The sequence below is a fragment of the Erpetoichthys calabaricus genome, chromosome 17 (assembly GCF_900747795.2).
Source record: "Erpetoichthys calabaricus chromosome 17, fErpCal1.3, whole genome shotgun sequence".
Classification (NCBI taxonomy): Eukaryota; Metazoa; Chordata; class Cladistia; order Polypteriformes; family Polypteridae; genus Erpetoichthys; species Erpetoichthys calabaricus.
The window spans coordinates 82,398,599-82,421,892 of record NC_041410.2 but is presented as its reverse complement, the minus strand read 5'-3'; the positions used below and the strand labels follow the sequence as shown (position 1 = coordinate 82,421,892).

The following is a 23,294-nucleotide window of genomic DNA, read 5'->3' as shown; positions in this document are numbered from 1 at the left end:
TTGATATATATATATGTAGATATATGTCTATGTATGTATATATATATATGTCTAGATATATGTAGATATGTGTATATATATGTGTATATAAATATGTAGATATGTATATATGTGTATATATATGTAGATATGTAAATATATATATGTGTGTGTATGTATGTGTGTATATGTATGTGTATATATATGTTGACTAGCAAAATACCTAGTATTATAATATTTTAATGCTAGTAATATAATATAATATAATATATCATTTTCAAACTTACTTAACCTAATTTAAATTGGGCCATAGCCAGTCTCAGCAGTAATGGGCACAAGTTAGAAAGCAGCACTAAGGATGTGCCAATCCATTACTGAGCCCACTCCTGCACACACAAAGCCATTTTGAAAAAGCAAAGCAAACTAAATTGCCTGTCACTGGGGAGCTGAAACAAAAAGTCGAGTACGTAGGGGAAAACCTACATGGAAACATGGGGAACATGCAAATACCACATTGGCATGGACCACGTAATGGATTAAAACACAGCGTGCTGGACCCATGAGGAAGCAGTGCTTTCCATTGTGCATATCATCATATCATATTATTATATTAGTTTACATGAATAAAAGAAACTCAATTACATTGTAAGTGTATAGCATAGACCACTCTTTTACACATATATATAATTTTATGTGTGTGTGTTTAATTTTAAGTATATATTACTGTGGTGATTATTAACATTCAGTCAAAGGCTTTAGTTATGGAAGATTTTATATATATATATATATATATATATATATATATATATATATATATATATATATATATATATATATATATATATATATATATTTATATATATAATCTGAGTCAGATTTATTGGGCAGGTATGCTCACACACAAGGAATCTAACTCAGGTTTTGATGACAGAATCAACATACACACAATAGTTACTCACACAACTCAGTTAAAATAAATACATAAATATATAAATGAAAAATAAATATGTATATATAAACACACATACCCTTGCAAGCTGCACTGCAGAAAGATAGATGTAAAATATGCTACAGTATATGCAATAGATAGGTATTGTACACAGTGTATATATAATATATATTCAGAAATGTACACACGCACACACATGTTTACTGTATACAGATATACACATACAATGAGTGAGAGAGAGAGAGAATATTCATTCTACATTTTTCTGTGTACAAACAACATCTCCATTTTCATTCTAGCCTCTTGAAAGCTCGTTTAATGTCCATCACACCCGGACCCCCTGTTTCTGCTCACTTTAAAGAGACAGTAGCACAGCACTGAATTTATCACCCCCCCCCCCCCCCCCCAAAAAAATAGAGTTGGGGGTCCCTCACTGAAAAAATAATTTGCAGAAGTAAATGAGCTGTTGGACTGAGGACATATTTCCCTGCAGATTTCCTCTACATAGCGAGAAGTGACCCAAAGGAAAGGAGACAGGACTGGAGAGAGCCCTATGAATGATATGGATGCCAAATAGTCATTATGAGTGTAGTGTAAATATTTGATTCCATGGTCATACCTCTACAACAATTCACATCTTTGTCACATATGAATGAAAAATGTGAATTAAGCTGCAGTGTGAATGAAGCTTTTTTGGTTTCAAATGTCAAGGCAGTTCCTAACAATGGTGCATTTGTTTGTAAACAACACAGAAGCATTCATGGAAAGGAATCTCAATCAGAAACAACAAAAATGACAATAATCATTCAGCTATTAAATAGACCAAATCAGGACACTTCAGACTGAAAAATTATTATTCCTAAAAATAACTGCAGTGAAAATCTAAAGAAACTAAAAAAAGAACACAGTGTACCCATCCCTGTACTAATAGGATCCTAAGAAATTTTTACAATTCCTAAATTTCACAATTTTTCATTCTTTTTATCCATTGCTCCCTATAAATGCTCCGTTGGTTTTCTCCTGAATTTCAAACTCATTTCCATCTTTGCTAAAATCAGAAAACATTCAGAGAGATGTTTACAGTTTCTGAATGAAATCCGCACTCCACCTGACTAATCTGTTGAAGTTCAGAGGAAAACTGCTGTGACATTAACACATAACAATGAAACATTTTAAGACCCATTGTTATTATTTACTTATTATTATTTACTTATTATAGTATTGCATATCCTTATTCTACCTGAGTCTGGAGCTGAGACTGTTCGGCACACCATTATAAATGAGCTTGTGGTCATTGTCAATGGGAGGAGGTGGTCAAGGAGGACAAGCAGGAGAAGTCTTTCTGTCAAACGTGCCGCGATACTTGACTCACTCGACGTTCAGTTAGTAATCTGCTTATGACACAGACAACATTTCTTCAATTTCGTGATCCACTTATGCTTGAAGCACCAATATTACCTTTGTTAGTTTTGGAATGGCATGCTGTGCCAGTTGCTTGATTTGTGCAGCACTAATTAATTTTCTTCTTCTTATCATGATTATTTTCTTCATTCTCTACTCGGTAACTGAAGCAGATATATATATACAGTATCTTTTGTAACTTTCTTTGTGAAGATCCGGAGAGAAAGTCTATTGGTCCTGGAGACCCCCCACCTTGCGGATGATGAGGGTCCCCACTATGCCAGAGTAAAAAAAGATGCACTTTCAGAGTTATCACACTACTTTGATTCAGTACATTCAACGGTCCACAAAAACCTTTAAAAGATCAGTTCATTGATGGAAAGTCAGGGTCTTCGGCTTTGGGTTCAGAATTAAACATTTGTCTAAAGTTGAACCGAAAAAAACTCTGAAGTGAATGTGAGACTGGTGTATGCACAGCACTGTGGATTCTGTGTACAGGCACTTATTTAGTTATTTATTAGAATGGCTCTCTATTTAACACTGTGAGCACTCGGTTTACTTAGTGGAATTCACTTGAAGATGAGAAATGACAAGTGGGTTGAGGTTGAGAAGAGCAGCGAGTTTGTGGGGTTATCTTCAGAATGCCATACTGTTGCTAAAATAATGCAGCTCTATATTAAGGTGACTAAGTGTTCCTCACAACTTCTGTCCAGTTTCACCTAACAGCAGTGGTGTCTTTTCTGTTCACCTGGATGGTGAGATGATGGAGCAGAAACATACAAGTCCATTAAGGTTCATGGGGCTGGATAGATGAACAGGCTGTTTGATAGATCTTCTTGGTTTTAAAGGCCCCTAGTCGGTGACTGAGAGGTCCCCTGTAATGCGCACACTGGATGGAAGTTTTGTTCTCTAATGGTTTTTTTTGTAGGCATTGGGTAGTGCTGGATCTATTGTGTAAAGTGAGGTGTGTTGAGTACCATGTGGACATCAGTTTGATATCTTTTTTAGTGGATCCTTGAGTGTAAGAGGGGCATTGGGTGAATATTAACCTTCTGCAGGGTGACGTTTGTTGCTGAAACTCTGGCTGCAAAATGAAATCATCAAGTAGACATTTAACACTCCATTGGATAAAGTGGGCTTTGAGGACATCAGACAGATGTTTAGTCATTGCTATGGTGTGGCGTGTTTTATGGAAATTTTGTCAACTTCTGTTTTTCTTTCTTTAATGAATTTTAAGCTGTTCTTGCATCAGGTGAAGTGGTTGTGGACAGACATTTAGCTAATTAAAGGGTTTCTGATTCTATGGGTTTCATCAGAAAGGCTGATGTGTGCTGAGTTGGCAGCTGCAGGCTAAAGTCTGGCTGTCTCAACAAGTTCTTGTGTGTTGTGTAAAAGTGAATGGGTGATGTGTTCTGTGTGGGTGCTGGGTGGAAGTTTAGCAATCTCAAGTGTGTCATGGGATTGGTGGGCACTGGATGATAATGTAGACACCACAGGGGTCTTATTGTCCTCAGATCACATTGACTGGAGGTGTAAACAAATGTGGAAGCAGAACAAGGATACAACTTGTCTATTCTTCTCTAAATTTCTCATGATGAAGATGATTCTACTGGAATTACTGGAATGGATTTGCACAGCCCTGCCATCTGAAAGTTGTAAAATTATTGACAATTCTAGAAAGAATATATTTTTAATATGGGTAATACCTTGTCATAACCATATTCAATACAACATCAGGCTTTCAATCCCTGGCACTAAATAAAGAAAAGAATTTCAATTTTATATTTTATATTCTTTTTAAAGTTTTCATGAAGGTGTAATTTTGAGAAGAGAATTCCTAAATGGTCTCTATGCCTTCCATCTCTAACAAAGTAAAAGAGAGCAGAGGAGAGCAGGATAGAGAAGAGAAGCTCACATGTCAAACGAGGCTCCACCAGCACCCAGCTCCACTCCTTCCAGCAGCTGTCTGTATGTGGCGATCTCCTTCTCCAGTTTCTCTTTGATGTTCAGAAGGTTCCTGTAGTCCTCAGACTGGGAGGTTATGCTGTTCCGGATGATCATTAACTCCCCCTCCATAGTGCCCACCAAGGCAGCGTAACAGTGAAGCTCCATCTGATAGCGGCCATTCACTGCTGCCAGGTTATCCTCCAAGGTGCCTTTTTGGATGGACAATAAAATAATAAATAAATGAAGCACTGTGTCCTGGAATGGGCCGGTGACTTCTGCAAAAGCTGGAGGTGTTATGGGGGTCCACTAAGACTTCATTTAAATTTGAAAGAGTCGAAGCTGCATGATGTTCTTAATGATTAGATTATATTACATTAGATTAGACAGAACTTTATTTGTCCTCAGGGGGAAATTTGTCTTTTGATGGCAATCAGACTGAACAAATCCTATTAAAATATTATTATTGTACATTTGGCTGACACCTTATCCAATGTAATGTATGTAAATATTTAATGATTTTTCACATATAAAGACTAAATGATTTGCTCAGTGTGACACAGTGAGGAACTGTACCACCACCCAGCAGCACAGCCCAGTCCGTATATCAAACTGGTGCACTACACAATGCCCACCCTTTTTAACAGATGAGCTGAAACACCTCCATCATCAGAGACATGCAGACACAATAAGTTACTCACAGAGACCAGCAAGGTGTCCATCTCTGTCTGTAGGCTCTGGTTCTGATGGCGAAGCTCCGTCACTTCTATCTTTGAGCTTTCACTGACATCTGTTTCCTGGATGGCTTCTGCTTGCTTAGTTTCCACCTGTGGATAAGAAACAGGACAGTAGTGAGTGGGAGTGCAGGAGCTGGAGAGCACAGAGGGGTGGCGCCATTGAGTCATCAGTTGAAATTAATGGAGTCCAACTTTGTGTATTTGTATATACCAGTAGGAGTATGGATATGGATGTTGAGTATACTGTGTGAATGTGTACTCTAGAAATGGGGGACACTAAATCTGCGACATTGAGTCTAGCTATTTACTTCTTATTTATATGTATATGACAGTGTGATTTTCCTCCTGCATTTTTATTGTAGCAGGGTTACCTGGCACTGCCTGAGGTAAAATAAAGTGCAGATACGGTCAGCCCTAAACCAACATTTCAATGACCAACCTCAATGCAGGGAGCAACTTTCCATACCCTTGCTAAGTTCGAAAAAATTACTTCTGTAGTTTCATCCCTTATAAAGCTCAAGTGGGATCATTACATAAAGATCTCAAAGGGGAAAAATTTAGAACCGAAAATACAAATGGAGAATATGTGCAAAATTTGGCAGAGAGAAGTTTAACAATATGGATTTGTATTCTGGAATAAAACACAAAGAGACCTTCAGCTGTATGTGCTTTTTGAAGATATTCTCTCTTGCTTCATGTTTCCCTAAGTTTGTGAGGCTGTGTGCATCAGAGCGTTGTGTCCACCTCATCATTGAGGCCCAGTTGTGTGACAGCATGTCTCGTTATTTGTTAATTAGCATCATTATGCTTAGCTCTATGGGAGAGGCTGTCTGGCAATTTATGTTTTTTGTACATTTAAGTATACCACATTGGAGCAAGAAGAGAAACAGATCAGGAGAGAAGACAAGTCCAAATTCAAAAGCTGGAGTTCAAAAAGTCTTTCATCAAATCCTTTTCAAGAACCAAAACACAAAAGTCAAGAAGAATCTGCAAATGAATTCACCTGAAAACCAAGAATTGAGAGCTTTTTGAAATGCTATTATATTATGAGTTAACCTCAATCTTGGATAAAGACAGGGTATCTGGCAGTGGGATTTTATCCCAGTACTCCAATGACATAATAATAACAATAATAATTATCATCATCACCATCATCAGCATCATCATCATCACCACCACCATCATCATCATCATCATAATAATCATATTGTCATTGAACAGGTACAACGAAATGTAATTATAGTATACTCCTTGGGGTCTGAGCACAGGGTCAACTCTTGTGCAGCACCCCTGGCGCAGCAGCAGGTTAAGGGCAGGTTTGTCAGATCCTGAGGCCTCAGCTATTTTGGTTCTGCTCTGTATAACTGCGACTTGTATTGATTTTCCAAAAGTTTTTGGATTATGATGTATAATATGCGTAACTGACACCTGTGTTTTACTTGTCTATTTTTCCACATTGAGAAACATTGTTTTCTACATGTTAAAGGTTTGCCCCTTTGACTTTCAGATTGTCCAAGTTTGCCGATAAGACAAAGATAAGATAACACTAATTACTGTTCCTGCGTGTCCATTCAGATGTGCAAAGGCAATGACCCATCATAAATATGGTGAGAAAGGGCAAAAGAGTATAAGTTACAACATCGATAATAATCCAGCAACTTCAACAGCAACAACAAAATTATTATTACTACTGCTAATAATTATAACAGTTATTAATTATTATTATTTATATTATTATTATTATTATACTGGCATAAAATAAGGGACATAGATGTGGCAGCGTAAAATTAAATAATCAACACGACTAAATGGCTGAGACGGTAAACTTTCAATACATTTCTTCTGATTTTGTCCCAAGAATAACCAGTCAATTGGCCTTTTTTGAAACTTGCGTTAAACCTCTCCATCATCAACGACTTGATGACCTCTTAAAAATAAATGTGCCAAAGTGGTTCTTTATAGTAATGCCATTGGATAACCATTTCTGGTTCCCAAAAGAACCGCCAATATGAATGTTCCAGAAAGAACCATTCATTTATTTACATCTGTGAAAAGGTTCATAAAATAACCATGAAGATATGAGAGCAGATTTGTGAAATATCACTAGCTTCCTGAGTTTTAAATAACTCTGCATACTCTATCACACAGTATAACACAAGCTCAGGTGGTCTTGATCTGTCAGTATCCTGCTAGTCAGCCGACTGTATCTCTGATATATATTTCTCTTCTGGTTCATCCTGCTTACACTTCAAAACCGGTCCCACCCACACGCAGCCGACACGGCATTTCTCGATTCCTATTCGTCGTCTTCCATGTCATACACTATACTGGCCTGCTGAGCGTAATATATCCAACAAGTACTCGAGGTGCTGCCACAATGGTAAAGTAGCTTTACCACCTTTGCGGGGGCCACCTGTGTCTTTACAACAGCTTCTTACACAGCAAACATTAGAAGCTAAAAATTATCGTGAACACTTTTGACAATACAACTCTTCTCTAGCATTTGCTTCCATGGGTGCATAGATAACAACCTCCTGACCACGGACTATATTAATTGAAAATACACAGGCAAATTTATCACCAAATCTCTCCACTATACGCTAACACTTCTACCTCTCCAGGATATGGACAGTTGTATGTTTTTGACACAGCGCAAGCTACTGCAGTACGCTTACAAAATAAAGCAAACTCTGCATGCAGCGAAAATGTACTTCTCCAGCGAGATTCCATGCTCAGAACCATCAACCCGTTCGCTAAATCATACACACACATGCATGAAATCGCTCAGTCCAATCCAACAGCATCTGTACAAATGGGTTTCAAGGATAACCCTAGGCAGGATTTACAATGATACAATGCCCCGACATGTCACACCGATGTTGCAGCGATTTTCGCCGGAGAAGATGGCGAAATCTCTGCCGAAAGGGACATTTGCATCTATCCCATAGGCAACTCCTGTAAACAGATTTCCAAGCTCAATATGAATTGCGATTCTATGGTTTAGCCACTTTTATTCCCTTACGGAGACATTGGCTGGCACAAAGATTTACAACATGTACCCGATAAAAGAATCGCCAAGCGAATAAGGCTTACTCAATGCCAATTTTACGTGTACAGATTAGCAATGAGGAATACATTTAGTATTTTGCACTCCAGTGGCAAACTGTTCCAACAGTACGTCGTAGATGCGTATGTTAAAACAGAGGGCGCGCGTCTCAACTATCTCAGATTACATCAACAAGATCTGCACGTGTAACAATACAATGTTTGAATACAGACGCACTGTAGGCAAACGCTGAAAATAACGTACGTGTAGGCAAAATGATCATATTACCGTCCACATTTCCAGGATTTCCAAGACACATGCAACAAAACTATCAGGATACCATCGCCATAGTACAGGAAAGTCTGATTTATTTATCAGTTTCACATGTAATCCTACTTGGCCGGAAATTCTACATGCACACTGAGTCTTTTAAGAAGTATTTATTTCTTCTTGATTTCTGAATTCCTTTCTCACCATTTTCCGTTCCTATTCTTACACCGCCGCATGCTACGGTGGGCGTCGACTAGTATTAAAGATTTCTGTTTTGTCCACGTATAAGGAACATTTTCAAAGCACAAACATCCAATTTTATATGCAAAGAATCCTTGAAAAGGTTCTTTCTCAAGTAGTGGATCTACGAGAACCACAAAACCCAGTAATGTGTCTTTACGGACGCAGTATTTTTAAAAGTGATACTCTTCAAATTTGTTATAGTTGCATTTTCACCATCATGATCTTTTACTAGCACCGCTGTAGTACTTCTCACCATTTTTAATGGTTTTGTATGAATAAGACGTCGTATGTCTTAGCAATTCTTTTAGCACACACTTGTTTTATCACTTTGTAATGTAAAAAAAAAAAAAAAAAAGTTAAATGACGATGCCGCCTGTACCAAAGTGCTGAATGATGTGGTTTCCTCGTCGCCTCAGTCCACACTTTGATGAGGCCCAACAATTTGAGGAGGATGGGGGGCTTGACGTGATATTTTGGGAGGGGCTTAACCTGATTTAGTGACTCCCTTCCCTGGCCGACAGGCTTTTGTCTTCTGCAGTTTCGTGAATTTCCTTCCTGGACTGCAGTCAAAGTTGTCGCAGTGGGCTTCATTTTGCACTTTTCACTGATTTTTTGCACCAATTATTGCAACTCGCTGTATTCTGGAGTTGGTCCAAAATATTGCCACTCGCTTTCTGGTTGGGGCAAGAAAGTATGACTCTGTTTTTCCTATTTTAGCTTCTTTACACTGGCTGCCTGTCAGTTTTCGAATTGATTTTAAAATCTTGCTGCTAGTTTTTAAATCTTTACATGAGCTTGCTCCTGCCTATTTATCTGAATTGTGTGTCTTACATCAGCCATCTAGAGTGCTTAGATCTTCTGGTCAGCTGTCTCTGGTTGTCCCTCCTACCAAGTGTAAAACTAAGGGGGACAGGGCTTTTGCAGCTGCTGCGCCTCACCTGTGGAACTCTTTACCTCATCACATAAAGGAGTCGTCTACAATTGAACTGTTCAAAACAATATTAAAGACTCATTTCTATTCACTTGCATTCCGTGACCTTCAGTAATACTGATGGTTTCTTCTTTGTGATTATTATGGCAAGCCGAATTAACATTTAGAGATATCTCAAAATGAATTTCAGATATCTTAAAATGTAATTTACTTTTTAAGATATCAGAAACTCACTTTGAGATATCTTAAAATAATTTCCTTTACATTTTAAGATATCTGCAATAGATTTCGGGATATCTCAAATGCATTTCAAGATATCTCAAATATAGTTTCAGATATCTCAAAATAATTGTGTCTGCATTTCAAGATATCTTAAACGAATTTTCAGATATCTTAAATTGACCTTTCATGCATTTCAAGATATCTCAAAATAATTTCCTGTAAAACTGCCTATTATTTCAATGGGACTTCTTGTTTATTATAAGATATTTTAAAATGTATTTGAGATATCTTGAAATGAGCAGGAAGTGATGTTGAGATATCTGAAAATGTATTTGAGATATCGGAAAATGGACAGGAAGCTGTTTTGAGATATCTGGAAATGTATTTGAGATATCTTAAATTGTATTGTAGATATCTGAAAATGCTATTGAGATATCTTGAAATAATTGAGTGTCCTGTTAAAGATATCTTAAAATGCATTTTAGATATCTTGAAATGCAATTTTAGATATCTTGAAATACAATTTTAGATATCTTGAAATACATTGTTAGATATCTGAAATACAGCAGAGACCCATTTTAAGATATCTAAATTAAATTTCAAGATATCTTAAAATAACTTCCTTCTCATTTTAAGATATCCCAATTCATTTTGAGATATCTGAAATGCATTTTCAGATAACTTAAAATGACTTCCTGCATATTTCAAGATATCTCAAATACATTTCATGATATCTCAAAATCACTTCCTGTGCATTTCGAGATATCTTAAAATAGGCAGGAAGTTCCATTGAAAGTATAAGAAATTTTACAGGAAGTGATTTTAAGATATATGAAAATGTATTTGAGATATCTTGAAATGTGCAGAAAGCTATTTTAAGATATCTGAAAATGTATTTCAGATATCTCAAAATGCCTGCAGATGTATTTTAAGATATCTTGAAATGCATTTCAGATATCTGAAAATGTACAGCATCAAGATATCTTGAAATCTGTTTAAGATATCATACAATTGTTTTTAGATATCTTAGAATAGATGTATTTTTAGATATCTATAATTCAATTTAAGATATCTAAAATGCATTTCCAGATATCATAAAATGTATTTTAAGATATCTCTAAATGTTAATTTGGCTTGCCATAGATTATATACCATTACTTCTATTTTTTATGTATATAACATTACTTCTATTTATTATGTATTTTATTTTATGTTCATATATTTTATTTCTATTTATGTTTTATGTTAATTGTTTTGTTTTTCTTTCATTCTATTATTGTAAAGCACTTTGGCTACAGCATTACTATGTTGTTTTGAATGTGCTATATAAATAAATTGACATTTTCAAATTAAGAAGAAATTGGTGTTCATACGGAGTATTCGCTCTGACAGTCCGCAAGTATGTTAATGACTTATTTGACGGATGTCTGGTAACGAATCCATTTATGAGTTCAATTACTGTATGTCACAAATGACACTGTCAAGCTTGGCGTTTCTATCAATTGAAATTAAAGAGCCAGAATTATAAAAGGAGATGTTATGTCAACGAATTTAACCAAAAAGAAATCCTATCCTAAGCCTATCCGAAGAGATTATCCACCGTGATGGCATGATGAGATTTCCCATATGACTAACATTTATAAGAACATTTTTCAAGTTTTGATAGTGACATTCAAGTTCCCAGTTGTAAAAATTAACATAAGAATATAAAGTGCAAGGTTTATCTAGATATTAGTGTGATATTAACAGTTATATGTTTATACATTGTAAAATCCATCCATCCAACCATTTTCCAACCCGCTGAATCCGAACACAGGGTCACGGGGGTCTGCTGGAGCCAATCCCAGCCAACACAGGGCACAAGGCAGGAAACAATCCTGGGCAGGGTGCCAACCCACCGCAGGACACACACAAACACACCCACACACCAAGCACACACTAGGGCCAATTTAGAATCGCCAATCCACCTAACCTGCATGTCTTTGGACTGTGGGAGGAAACCCACGCAGACACGGGGAGAACATGCAAACTCCACGCAGGGAGGACCCAGGAATCGAACCCAGGTCCCCAGATCTCCCAACTGCGAGGCAGCAGCGCTACCCACTGCGCCACCGTGCCGCCCCATTGTAAAATCATAGAGTCGAAAACAACACATTTACCAGATATAATATAATTTGATGTATGCATTCTGACATTAATATTACCAAACACTTAAATGAAAATAGCATTTAAAACGTAACAAAAACTTTTGTCCAGGGATTGTTCCTGCCTTGCGCCCTGTGCCAGCTGGGATCGGCACCTGCACCGCCCCGACTCTGTTCTGGAATAAGCGGATTAGAAAATGACTGACTCACTTCGGCTGAGATGCCAATATATTTCCACGCAGCAATCCTTTTAACCCTTATCCATGAAAGCCATTTTTATAACGTTTCCATGAATGGGGTGTCTTGCAGACCCCTATCTTGCAGACCATTTTAAACTGGTTAAATCTGCCTAAAAAGCAATACAATAACTTCATATATTTTTATTACCTCTGAAATTAAGTAAATGTGATGTAAATTTTCAATGGTTTACACGTTACCTTTGTAATAGTAATGCGTGTTCAGTGTACAGTCATAGTAACACTAAAACAAGACATCAGTTACACGTCTGATTCGCATACAGAACAGTCACTCAGAATCTGCCTCAACTTCAGCTTGTTTGCAGGCCAGACGCACAAGGGAACGCTCTGAATGTTCCTGGCAAACGGGAAGGTTGCACTGGGAGCAAGCGGCCTTGATCTTTCTCTCCATTGCACTTGGGCACATTTGACAGCGTTGCTTCGTAGCTACATTTTCTGCATCTCCACAGGGCTGCTTCAGCAGAACAGCGACTCCAGTGCTCTCAATGGAACATTTGACACTGTGTCACTTCCATCATCATTGTCCTCTTCATTTGAGTTGTCTGATGTATCGAAATCCGACAACTTCATTATTTCAGCCAGAGCTTCACTTGCATTGAATTTCTTTGTTGGTCGTTGACTCATTGTTCATAAACACATCAGCTGGACATGCTCCTCAACAAATTATACACCAGCAATGTCTCAGGCAGGACTAAGAAAATCTAAACCAAAGAAAATATAAATTTAAATAGAAAATTCAAATATAAAATATAAAACAAAGCAAAAACGCTTGTACAAAAATGGTAACGTTTCCATGAATGGGCAGGTCTCAGAGACCCCCAACTTTGTGCTACTGTAGCACTTATTTGCACTAAGCTATTGAGTAGCGGATTTTGGCAAATTTCTCAAGAGAAAACAAAATGAAAAGTCAGAAAATTTCATTGCCGTCGTATTACCTTGAAAGGGAAAGAATTTGATAATCTGCGACTGGGGTTCTTGAAGACCCCCCCATTCATGGATAAGGGTTAAATCACTTTGCACTAAATTTACATTTAATTAAATAAATTAATAACCTACAAATATGTTACCCAGTGTTTTAATTTCAATTTTCCTCTTCATGATTCTGAAATAATGTCATCCTCTTTCACAAAAATTAAATATTGAGATAAGTGGCCAGTCTGTCGTTCAGACTCTGCATTTGCTGCTTTTCATTTAACATACTGTAAAAGGGACACCACTGATGCTGCTACTTGACCAAAAACCTCCGGAACTGCCACGACCAAAACTACTACCACCACTAAAACCACTACCAACAACTCCAAAAGTTCCAGCAGTGCTAGCAGTTAAACCACCACCAGAACCAGAACCACCACCTCCACTACCAAAACCTCCAAAAGTTCCAGCACTGGTATCAGCTAAACCAGCACCAGTACCAAACCCTCGTCTTTTTAGTGGCATGTCTGAAATGAGGAATAGTTCAGACCTGGAGAAATTACCGACACAAGTCTATCAGTCAGCAATCGGCAGTGTGAACTCCAGTGATGCCAGGGCGCTATATATACAAGTGACTCACCCAATCTGCTGCAAAGCGATTGGCTCTGCAGTCATGCCCTCTTGCCACGGGGCACATAGGGTGGATGGAGTCGGACACCGAGGGGAAGGGGGCTTTAGAAAACAATAAATAACACATAACAAGTGAAAAATGCTGATATTTCAACTTGTGTGCTGCAAATACGATTTAAACATAATTCATTATTTATATCAGGAGGTAAAAGATGAAATCCCTTAAAGAAATTACTTATCAGAGGTGAGATTTACAGTTCAAATGTTTGAACTTAACACACCGGTGCCGGTATGAGAAAGAGGAGGCTGAGGATCAGAAATGAAAGTGCAGAACAGAAATATGGAGTGCAGGAAACAATCGAGATTTTATCTATTTAAGATAACCGTTTCCAGAATCGCAGAAATCGCATCCTCTGAAGGAAAGGGAGTTTTATATTCTATATTTTTATTCATAGTCAATGGTTAAATAATGCAGATAGTGGTGGTACACGTCACCTCGCTTGTATACCCTGTTGGATCTGGCATCTTCTATAAATCCATCCATCCATTTTCCAACCCGCTGAATCCGAACACAGGGTCACGGGGGTCCACTGGAGCCAATCCCAGCCAACACAGGACACAAGGAAGGAACCAATCCTGGGCAGGGTGCCAACCCACCGCAGTCTTCTCTAAATTCTTTTATATTTTTAAAGGGGACTTACATCCGCCTTAGGTTCACGACGTTTGGTTGCTCCATGAAACCTTACACCAAATAAGGTGGTTTCAGGAAACAAATTAATTACATTTTTCGTTTAATCCAGTCCACCCCTCCAGTATTGGATGCAAGGCACGAAACAGCAGGGGCCCTGCACTCACACTCACAGATGTACAAGGGAAACTGCAGGGGGTATTTGGAATGCAGGGAGAACATACAAAGTGGACACAGAATATGACAGGGTGAGGATTCAAACCCGAGATACTGGATCTGAGAGGTACCACTACTACATAATGTGCCACTCTGACTTAAGTAAATCTAGTTTGCTTATTTTTACAATATACTGATAACACCTGCTTATAGAATCATGGGCACTGTAAGCTGGAAGCTCTCCAGAAAGCATGCAGTGGAAGGGGGGAACAACATTTGGACAGGTCGGTCACTGAGCTCTCAAAGCACACACATATCGGCACAGTTTCCTTACTTGGCATGTCTTTGAAAAGCTGCTGGTGATGCTGGCACAGAAACAGGAACACCACACAAAGTCCACATGAAGAACCTCTGATCCCAGGCACAGGAGCCATGAGACAGCACCACTAACTATCCTGCCAGCATTGTGTATTTAAGCTGCAGCTAAATGAATTAAGTCAACCAACAAAGACTTAAATGTTTTATTAATTTAATAAGGTGTGGGAAAGAAAAATATTACTTTAGTACGGGCAATGGTCATCAAACTATAGTGTAAGCTGACCAAAATAGGAAATGCCACCCTTTATTCAGACATACAGAATATGTATGTTTCACAAAATACTATTAGCGCTATACAACCTTGGAGATATTGAATAAAATGCAATGAAAATCATAAGTTTCAAAGTCATTTCACAATTCAGTGAAACATATTAAGCTGAGGGCGGCACGGTGGCGCAGTGGTAACGCTGCTGCCTCGCAGTTAGGAGACCCGGGTTTACTCCCTGCATGGAGTTTGTATGTTCTCCCCGTGTCTGCGTGGGTTTCCTCCGGGCGCTCCGGTTTCCTCCCACAGTCCAAAGACATGCAGGTTAGGTGCATTGGTGATTCTGAATTGGCCCTGGTGTGTGCTTGGTGTGTGGGTGTGTTTGTGTGTGTCCTGTGGTGGATTGGCACCCTGTCCAGGATTGGTTCCTGCCCTGTGTTGGCTGGGATTGGCTCCAGCAGACCCCTGTGACCCTGTATTCGGATTCAGCGGGTTGGAAAATGGATGGATGGATATTAAGCTGAAATATAAAACTTCAACTGTACAGTTACAGCTAAGGTATATAAGGATAATACATTGGACTGAATATATATAAAATTCTGAACCCCACTTAATTTAATAATGCGTGAGAATCTCGGCTTTTTTACAATTTGCTATGCTGCTGGTCTTTTTTTGTGAATTTCATCCATCCGTCCATCCATCCATCCGTCTCACCATCAATCAAATTCCTAACCTGCTTATCCTGAGAAGGGCTGCAGGGAAGTTAAAGACTGTCCCAGCAAGTACCTGGTGCAAGGCAGGAATAAGACCTGGACAGGGCACCAGTCCAGCTCACACACACGCAATGGGGCCAATTTAGCATTCACTGATTAACATTACAATAATACAAAGAGCAAAAATAAGCCTTTTATTCTAAACAGTATGGACTCAAGAGCTGATTTTAAGGAGAATCAAACACACCTCAGTGTCTCTGCATATAAATATAAATAGTAGTAGTAAAAGAATATCAGTAGTAGTAGCCAAATTATTATTATTATTAGTAGTAGTAGTAGTAGCTTTTGTTGTAGCAGTACCAGTTGTGTTAATATTAGTAATCATAGTAATAAAAGTATTAGTAGCCATAATGTTATTATCCATCCATCCATCCATTTTCCAACCCGCTGAATCCAAACACAGGGTCACGGGGGTCTGCTGGAGCCAATCCCAGCCAACACAGGGCACAAGGCAGGGAACCAATCCCGGGCAGGGTGCCAACCCACCGCAGTAATGTTATTATTATTATTATTATTATTATTATTATTATTATTATTATTATTATTATTAGTAGTAGTAGTATTAGTATTAGTATTGTTATTATTATTTTTAGTTGTAGTAATCGTAATAGCTGTAGCAGTATTACTATTCCCATTAACCCAGCCACAAGGGATACACAAACCAATGTTTCTTTGTGCTGTTCCCAAGCCTGGATAAATGGGGATGGTTATGTCAGGAATGGCATCTGGTGTAAAATTTTACCAATCAATACGTGGACAACAATACAAATTTCCATACCGGATCGGTAAATGAGTTTAAATACTTGGGATGAATAATACAGAGTAATGGAGATTGTGGAAGAGAAGTGAAAAAGAAAGTGCAAGCAGAGTGGAGTTGGTGGAGAAGAGTGACAGGAGTGATTTGTGACAGATGGATATCAGCAAGAGTGAAAGGGAAGGTCTACAGGACAGTACTGAGATCAGTTATGTTAAATCGGTTGGAGATGGTGGCACTGACCAAAAAGCTGGAGACAACGCTGGAGGTGGAAAAGTTAAAGATGCTAAGATTTGCATTGGGTGTGACGAGGATGGACAGGATATGGAACAAGTACATTAGAGGGTCAGCTCAAGTTGGACGGTTGGGAGACAAAGTTAGAGAGGCGAGATTGCGTTGGTTTGGACATGTGCAGAAGAGAGATGCTGGGTATATTAAGAGAAGGATGTTTAAGATAGAGCTGCCAGGCAAGAGGAAAAGAGGAAGGCCTAAGCGAAGGTCTATGGATGTGGTGAGAGAGGACATGCAGGTTCTGGTTGTCACAGAGCAAGATGTAGAGGACAGGAAGATATGGTAAAAAATTATCCACTTTGGCAACCGCTAACGGGAGCCAAAAGAAGAAGAAGAAATGAAAGCCCTAAGCCCTTCAATTGCATGACGCAGGTCTGAGAAGGCTATGGAGGACAACAACATTGGTGCTACATAACACCTAAAATAATTAAAACTCCACTCACTTTAGACACTTTGTCAGGTTTGTACTATGTATGCCAGTTCAACAACCGAGATCTTCTGAAATCAACCATCAGACTGCTGTGGAGCTTCACTGCCAGCACCGCGTCAGCCTCCATAACTCTCACCCCATGTATGTCCAAGAAAGTAATTGTTTATATTATATCCTCTTTAATAAAATCCCTGTGTGCATCCAGGTGTCCGTGTATGTGTGTCTTCTGGTGAAGTGCGCATGCGCGGGGCACGGTGCGATGCGCGATATTACTGTCAGAGAAAATTACAGGCGTTTTACGGAAATACAAACCAGTATTACTGCGAGAGGAAATTAAAGGTACACAATACAGTGACACATATTACAGCCACATACAAGCCAGTGTTACTGTCAGAGAAAATTAAAACATATTACCGATGCGCACGCCTATATTACCGCCAGAGAAAATTAAAGGTATATTACGGACGTACAAGCCAGCGGACGTACAAGATAATATTACTGTCACAGAAAATTAAAGAAACACAATACACGACGGCAGCCCACGAAGAACGGTCAGCTCAGCAAGTAAACATCAACAAAAAAAGGCTGAAAAACAAAGAAAAATACGACCAACAAACAGAATGAGGTCAAGGTCCCTTGCCATTTAATATAGACTGTTCCTACTAATGTTTATGCACTACTGTTCTAGCGCCCGTTATTGTAACGGGCTTAATGACTGGTTATATTATATTATATTATATTATACTAGCAAAATACCCACGCTTCGCAGCGGAGAAGTAGTGTGTTAAAGAGGTTATGAAAAAAAAAAAGGAAACATTTTAAAAATAACGTAACATGATTGTCAATGTAATTGTGTTGTCATTGTTATGAGTGTTGCTGTCTTTTATATATATAATACACACACACACACACATAAGCATATATATACATATGCATATATATATACATATGTACATATACACATATCTACATATACATACGTATATACACATATACACATCCACATAAACATATATATACATATACAAATTTACATATCTACACATATATATATATATATATATATATAGACATACATATATACATACATACATTCACATATATATATATATATATATATACTGTATATATACATATCTACATATTGGCTCCTGTATTTAGGATATAGCGGGTTGGATAATGGATGGATGGACATCTGTATGCATAGCCCCATTTGCATGTTTTCGTTTTTTTTCTTTCTTCAGTAATATTTCAGCAAACCCGGAGCTTGTCAGTTCAAATCCTGGTACTGACACCACTGTGTGACCCTGAGGAGTCACTTCACCTGCCTGTGCTGCAAAAAACAAAAGTAATGTAACAAATTGTACCTCAGATGTTGCAAGTTGGTGGAATAAAGGCATAAGTAAAATAGATAAAAATGTATTATACACATAGGAACTATTCATTTATTTTCAGTTAAGTCATCTGCAGCAAACTTTTATAAATGAGGGTTTCTGATTTTTAGATAGTGCAAACTGTTTCTTCTTCATTGACGTTTTCTCTTGGAGAGCTTTTTTCATTTCATTGAAAATGAAAGCATCAGCTGCCAAAATATGTAGCTTTCTTATTAATTTTTCAACATTGTGTAAAATAAATGTATAAAGTAACATAAAAGGTTTAAATACTGGTTATCCTTTTACACTAAAATATTACTAAAGAGATACAAAAAAAGTAAAATGGATATGTTCTTTTTCTTTAAGGAGATTAAATATTACTGAAGAAAGAAAAAAAAAAATTAAACAGCCAAATGGGGCTATGCATACGAACTTAAAAGGTTTAAATAAAACAGAAATATATATTTTATTTTTACTTGCTTAACTTGTGGAGGGTGTATCCTGTAGCAAAGCCCTAACTTTTTTCGTGAAAGCCCGTTTCAGTAAATAAGTGTTAAAAACAGGTGTAAAGATATTGACAATAAGCTACGCAAACCCAGGAAGACATGGAATCGTTTAAATCAAGTATCATTACATCTTCCTTTCTTAAAGAGAAGTAAGGCAGTACTTATAAGCTTACATATTTATATATAGACATACATATATATATATCTGAAGCCGTGCAAGCACACTCTTGAGAATGCAACGTATAGTTGTACAGAAGAAAAGCAATCTTGCCTCAAATGAATGGCAACCTTTTGTAGGTCTATGAACTTAATTTAAACTTTAGGTTTACACGGTGCTTTCTTTCCGAAGTACCTGCACTCATGAATATGTACCGAATACCGAAGTACCGCTTTTAAATTTTTATTAAGAAGAAAATAAAACATTTTTAAATTGAGGGAAAATATACTAATAACAGTTTGTTAAGGATCAGTTTTTTTGTGAAGCTGCCTTTACTCGAGTGATCACTTCGACCTGACTTGGTGGCCAAGTATAAGCGTTACCTGGTAGCTAACCACCTATACAATCAGATTGTGAATCAGACTACGAATGCCGTGAATGTAATTACACACTCACTGCACTTGCTAACGGTAATCGAACCTCGGACGTCAGCGCTAGAGGGGCTTAGCAGCGGTGAAGTATTGCTTTTAAATTTTAATTAAGAACAAAAGAAAACCTCAGAGGTTCGATTCCCGAAAGGGAGTGAAGTGAGTGTCCGGTTACCTACCAGGTAACGCTTATGCTTGGACAGCAAGTGACGTAACATCAGCCACGGTGCCTTCAGTTGTGAGAAGCAGATCATAGAATGATTGAAAATAGTTTTGCATTTACCTTTTTAGTAAAAGGCGAGCTTTTAAGCCTGAGAAATCACCCCATAAATGCACACGTTCAATTGCACATGTGTTAATATGTATGGTTACACAGTATTAAAAGACAGTGAACAACGTCAGTTACCTTTGTTCCCGCGTTTGATAAAAGGCGAGCTTTTAAGCCTGAGAAATCACCCCGTAAATTCACACGTTCAATTGCACATGTGTTAATATGTATGGTTACACAGTATTAAAAGACAGTGAACAACGTCAGTTACCTTTGTTCCCGCGTTTGATAAAAGGCGAGCTTTTAAGCCTGAGAAATCACCCCGTAAATTCACACGTTTAATTGCACATGTGTTAATATGTATGCTTACACAGTATTAAAAGACAGTCAAAAATTAACGTCATTTACCTTCGTTCCCGCGTTTGACTCGTGCTGTAAATCTCTTCCTTGTTTTTAGTTCACGTGATTACGTAGGAGGCGTGATGACGCGATACGTGACTCCGCCTCCTCCATTAGAGTATATGGACAAAAAATATCTTCCAGTTATGACCATTACGCGTAGAATTTCGAAATGAAACCTGCCTAACTTTTGTAAGTAAGCTGTAAGGAATGAGCCTGCCAAATTTCAGCCTTCCACCTACACGGGAAGTTCGAGAATTAGTGATGAGTGAGTGAGTCAGTCAGTCAGTCAGTCAGTCAGTGAGTCAGTGAGGGCTTTGCCTTTTATTAATATGTATAGATATTATATTATATTATATTATATTATATTATATTATATTATATTATATTATATTATATTATATTATATTATATTATACCATTTTCACATATACTTAATATAATTTACATTGGGCCAGAGCCTATCTCAGCAGTAAGGCACAAGTTAGGAAGTCCATTACTGATCCCACTCATTCACATACAAAGCCATTTTGGAAAAGCAAAGCAACGTGACATGCCTGTCACTGGGGATTGGAAAGAAAAAGTGGAGAACATGCAAATACCTCAATGGCACAGACCAGGGACCTCATATATAAACGGTGTGTACGCACAAAAATGTTGCGTACGAACGTTTCCACGCTCAAATTGCAATGTATAAAACCTAAACTTGGTGAAAAGCCATGCACATTTTCACGATAGCTCCAACCCTGGCGTACGCAAGTTCTCCGCTCGGTTTTGCAAACTAGTGGCACCCAGCGTCAAAGAAGTGCTACTGTTCCCGTGTGGTTACCCTTTCTTTGTTTGATCCACATCCCTGACACGGCTTTATCATATACACTGAAACTAACTGCATATTGTTTATTAGTTTAAGGCATCTGATTGTAATTAACCTGTAACAATATAATGGTATAGGGAATAGCCAAAGTATTCTAAATACCATAACTGCTTCAGTATTGTTACTCTTCTTCTTCTTTCAGCTGCTCCCATTAGGGGTTACCACAGCGGATCATCTTTTTCCATATTAATGTCACTGCACCACTCGGAGTATTTATATCACTGCATTTGAGTGGGGAATCACAGCTCAGCAGCTGATCGGAAAGAGAATTATCGGGATACAGCATCAAGCACATGTTACCTCAGCCATGCTGCCTATTGAACTGCTCTCATACAACGCTTCAGAGCCTTTCCTCGCAGGATGAAACATCCTAAGAACTATAAACGTACTCAATCAGTTCATCAAGTGCTCCTTGTAGAACTGCTTGTACTTATTAGTACAATCACCTCAATGTAAACTTCCATCCATCCATTTTCCAACCCGCTGAATCCGAACACAGGGTCACGGGGGGTCTGCTGGAGCCAATCCCAGCCAACACAGGGCACAAGGCAGGAACCAATCCCGGGCAGGGTGCCAACCCACCGCAGGACACACACAAACACACCCACACACCAAGCACACACTAGGGTCAATTTAGAATCGCAAATCCACCTAACCTGCATGTCATGGACTATGGAAGGAAACCGGAGCGCCCGGAGGAAACCCATACAGACACGGAGAGAACATGCAAACTCCACGCAGGGAGGACTTGGGAAGCAAATCCAGGTCCCCAGGTCTCCCAACTGCGAGGCAGCAGTGCTACCCACTGCGCAACCGTGACGCCCTCAATGTAAACTTGAGATACAGATATAATATTGCACAACCTGCGCCACTTTATAAAGCACGTATTTACATATGATGACAATATCATTTTTAAGATGAAATGCAGCAAAATATGTTTATTATATTATACAGATAAAACTTTAACTTCATTTAAATAATCTATATTGTTAATAAATATGTGAGGACACGGAGCCACGGTGCTAGCGAGGAGCTCGCGCTCCGTTCATGGATTGTTCCTGCCTCGCGCTGTATTCTTCTAAACATGTACTACGAAGATATTTCAGTGTTCCTTAAAAGTTTTGAAGAATCGGCGTTCTAAGCTTACAGATGGCTTAACGTCTATTACAGAGCTGGTTGTGTGGTGAATGATTACTTTGAGAAAGAAAAGTAAGGACAGGAACTGGAGGTTAGTACGTTTGAAAGAGACAGTACTTCTATAATAAATGATTTCATCGAAGGTCGCGCACGGCACAGCAAGCATCTTGCGTGAGACATGAACAATCACTGCGCCATCGTGTTCCCATGTTTAATAACATGCTTTATCTCCTATCATCATGAAAATGATATTAAGTATACATCTCAGTATTTTAATTATTCAGAGAGCTGTAATATTACGAATGTAATGGATTCTGTATCCTGTTGGAGGAAGAGAAAGCCCGGAAGTACGTAGTGATTCACACATATATAGCACATAGAAGATCAAATACAAAACAAAGCGTTTAATGTGCTATCTTTAGTTACGATGGGATTTGTGAAACTAGTAAATTAAACGATTTAAAGACGAAGTTTATGATGTTCTACTTTAATGACAAAATAAACTACGTGATTAAAGTGGAAATTTTGAAATTAAAGTTGACATTTCGTGCTTTTTTCCCACAGTGTGCCTATTTCTTTTCTCTGTACCCTAATAAGCTTTCATATGACACTCAGGCGTGTGGGCTTCGACTCTCCTTTTCACGGCGACTTTGATATGTGATAACTTCTTTTTTATTTTGGGCACTGTGCGACTTTGTGAACTTGAGCTTTCAAGTTTCTCCGACACTCTGTCACTCGATCAACTTCCACTTGTTGTTTACACCACTGTTTAAACCAACAATTAGTACGTTTTTCTTTGCCTCCACTCGGCA

The 23,294-nt window shown here is 38.2% G+C and overlaps 2 protein-coding genes and 1 long non-coding RNA gene across 9 annotated transcripts in view; 1 reads left to right on the top strand and 2 right to left on the bottom strand.

The window, feature by feature from the left end:
* Positions 1-23,294, bottom strand: part of LOC114668182 (keratin, type I cytoskeletal 15-like) — a 158,150-nt gene that overhangs the window by 74,449 nt on the left and 60,407 nt on the right. The window lies entirely within an intron of this gene.
* LOC114667259 (keratin, type I cytoskeletal 19-like) overlaps positions 1-23,294 on the bottom strand; it is a 123,706-nt gene that overhangs the window by 74,449 nt on the left and 25,963 nt on the right. Inside the window, exon 5 of the mRNA XM_051920918.1 lies at positions 4,975-5,100. Coding sequence (XP_051776878.1) covers positions 4,975-5,100 — 126 coding nt within the window. The remainder of the gene's footprint in view (positions 1-4,974; positions 5,101-23,294) is intronic.
* LOC127526197 (uncharacterized) overlaps positions 1-23,294 on the top strand; it is a 109,207-nt gene that overhangs the window by 69,139 nt on the left and 16,774 nt on the right. The window lies entirely within an intron of this gene.